This window comes from Grammomys surdaster, unplaced genomic scaffold, assembly GCF_004785775.1.
Source record: "Grammomys surdaster isolate TR1022 unplaced genomic scaffold, NIH_TR_1.0 116624, whole genome shotgun sequence".
NCBI lineage: Eukaryota > Metazoa > Chordata > Mammalia > Rodentia > Muridae > Grammomys > Grammomys surdaster.
The window spans coordinates 1-1225 of record NW_021613772.1 but is presented as its reverse complement, the minus strand read 5'-3'; the positions used below and the strand labels follow the sequence as shown (position 1 = coordinate 1225).

The 1225-nt window shown below is 37.1% G+C and overlaps 1 protein-coding gene across 1 annotated transcript; it reads right to left on the bottom strand.

Moving 5' to 3' along the window:
* Window positions 1–3: 3 nt before the first annotated feature.
* On the bottom strand, window positions 4–943 carry LOC114635708 (zinc finger protein 120-like; the record flags this gene model as incomplete). Its single annotated transcript, XM_028784177.1, has 1 exon — window positions 4–943. A coding segment is annotated over one exon (940 nt), but the record flags the coding sequence as incomplete, so codon positions are not given.
* Between the last annotated feature and the right edge of the window lie 282 nt (window positions 944–1225).

Here is a 1225-nt window from a genome sequence, read left to right as displayed (position 1 = left end):
AGTATGAATTCTTTCATGAATTAGAAGATGAGTGTGAGATACAAATGATTTCTCACACTGATTACATTTGTAGGGCTTCTCTCCAGTATGTGTTCTTTTATGTATTCGGAGATGACTCGGTTGTGAAAAGGGTTTATCACATTGATCACATTTGTAGGGTTTTTCTCCAGTATGTATTACTTTATGTGTTCGGAGATGACTGCTTTGTGCAAAGGCTTTTCCACATTGATTACATTCATAGGGTTTCTCTTGAGTATGTGTTCTTTTATGTATGGCCAAAGTAGAATGATATGCAAAGGCTTTTCCACACTGATTACACTCATAGGGTTTCTCTTGAGTATGTGTTCTTTTATGTATTGTCAAAGTAGACTGATGCGCAAAGGCTTTTCCACATTGATTACATTCATAGGGTTTCTCTTGAGTATGTGTTCTTTTATGTATTGTCAAAGTAGACTGAAGTGTAAAGGCTTTACCACATTGATTACATTCATAGAGATTCTCTCCAGTATGTGTGCTTTCATGTAATCGAAGAGTCCGGCGTTGTGAATAGGCTTTATCACATTGATTACATTTGTAGGGTTTCTCTCCAGTATGTATTACTTTATGTATTTGGAGATTACTCTTTTGTGTATAGGCTTTATCACACTGATTACATTTGTAGGGTTTCTCTCCAGTATGTGTTCTTTCATGTCTTCGAAGAGACTTGGGTTGTAAAAAGGCTTTATCACACTGATTACATTTGTAGGATTTCTCTCCAGTATCTCTTCTTTTATGTATTTGGAGACTACTATGACATGCAACTGCTTCACTCTGTTGAAAGCCTTCAGAGGGTTTCTCTCGAGTTTGAATTCTTTCATGCTTTGGAAGATGACTGTGATATGTGAAGGCTTTATCCCATTGTGGATATTCATAGGGTTTCTCTCCAGCAGGACTTCTTTCATGTCTGCAATGATAATTGGAATATGTAAAAGTTTTATCACATTCATTAAACTAATGAATCATTTTTATCTGTCAGAATTAATTTTACACTGGGTGGTGGTGGGGCATGCCTTTAATCCCAGTACTTGGGAGGCAGAGGCAGGCGAATTTCTGAGTTCGAGGCCAGCCTGGTCTACAGAGTGAGTTCCAGGACAGCCAGGACTACACAGAGAAACCCTGTCTCGAAAAACCAAAAAAGAATTAATTTTACAATTTGGTCTAATTGTAAAGTAGAATCAGATCTTAA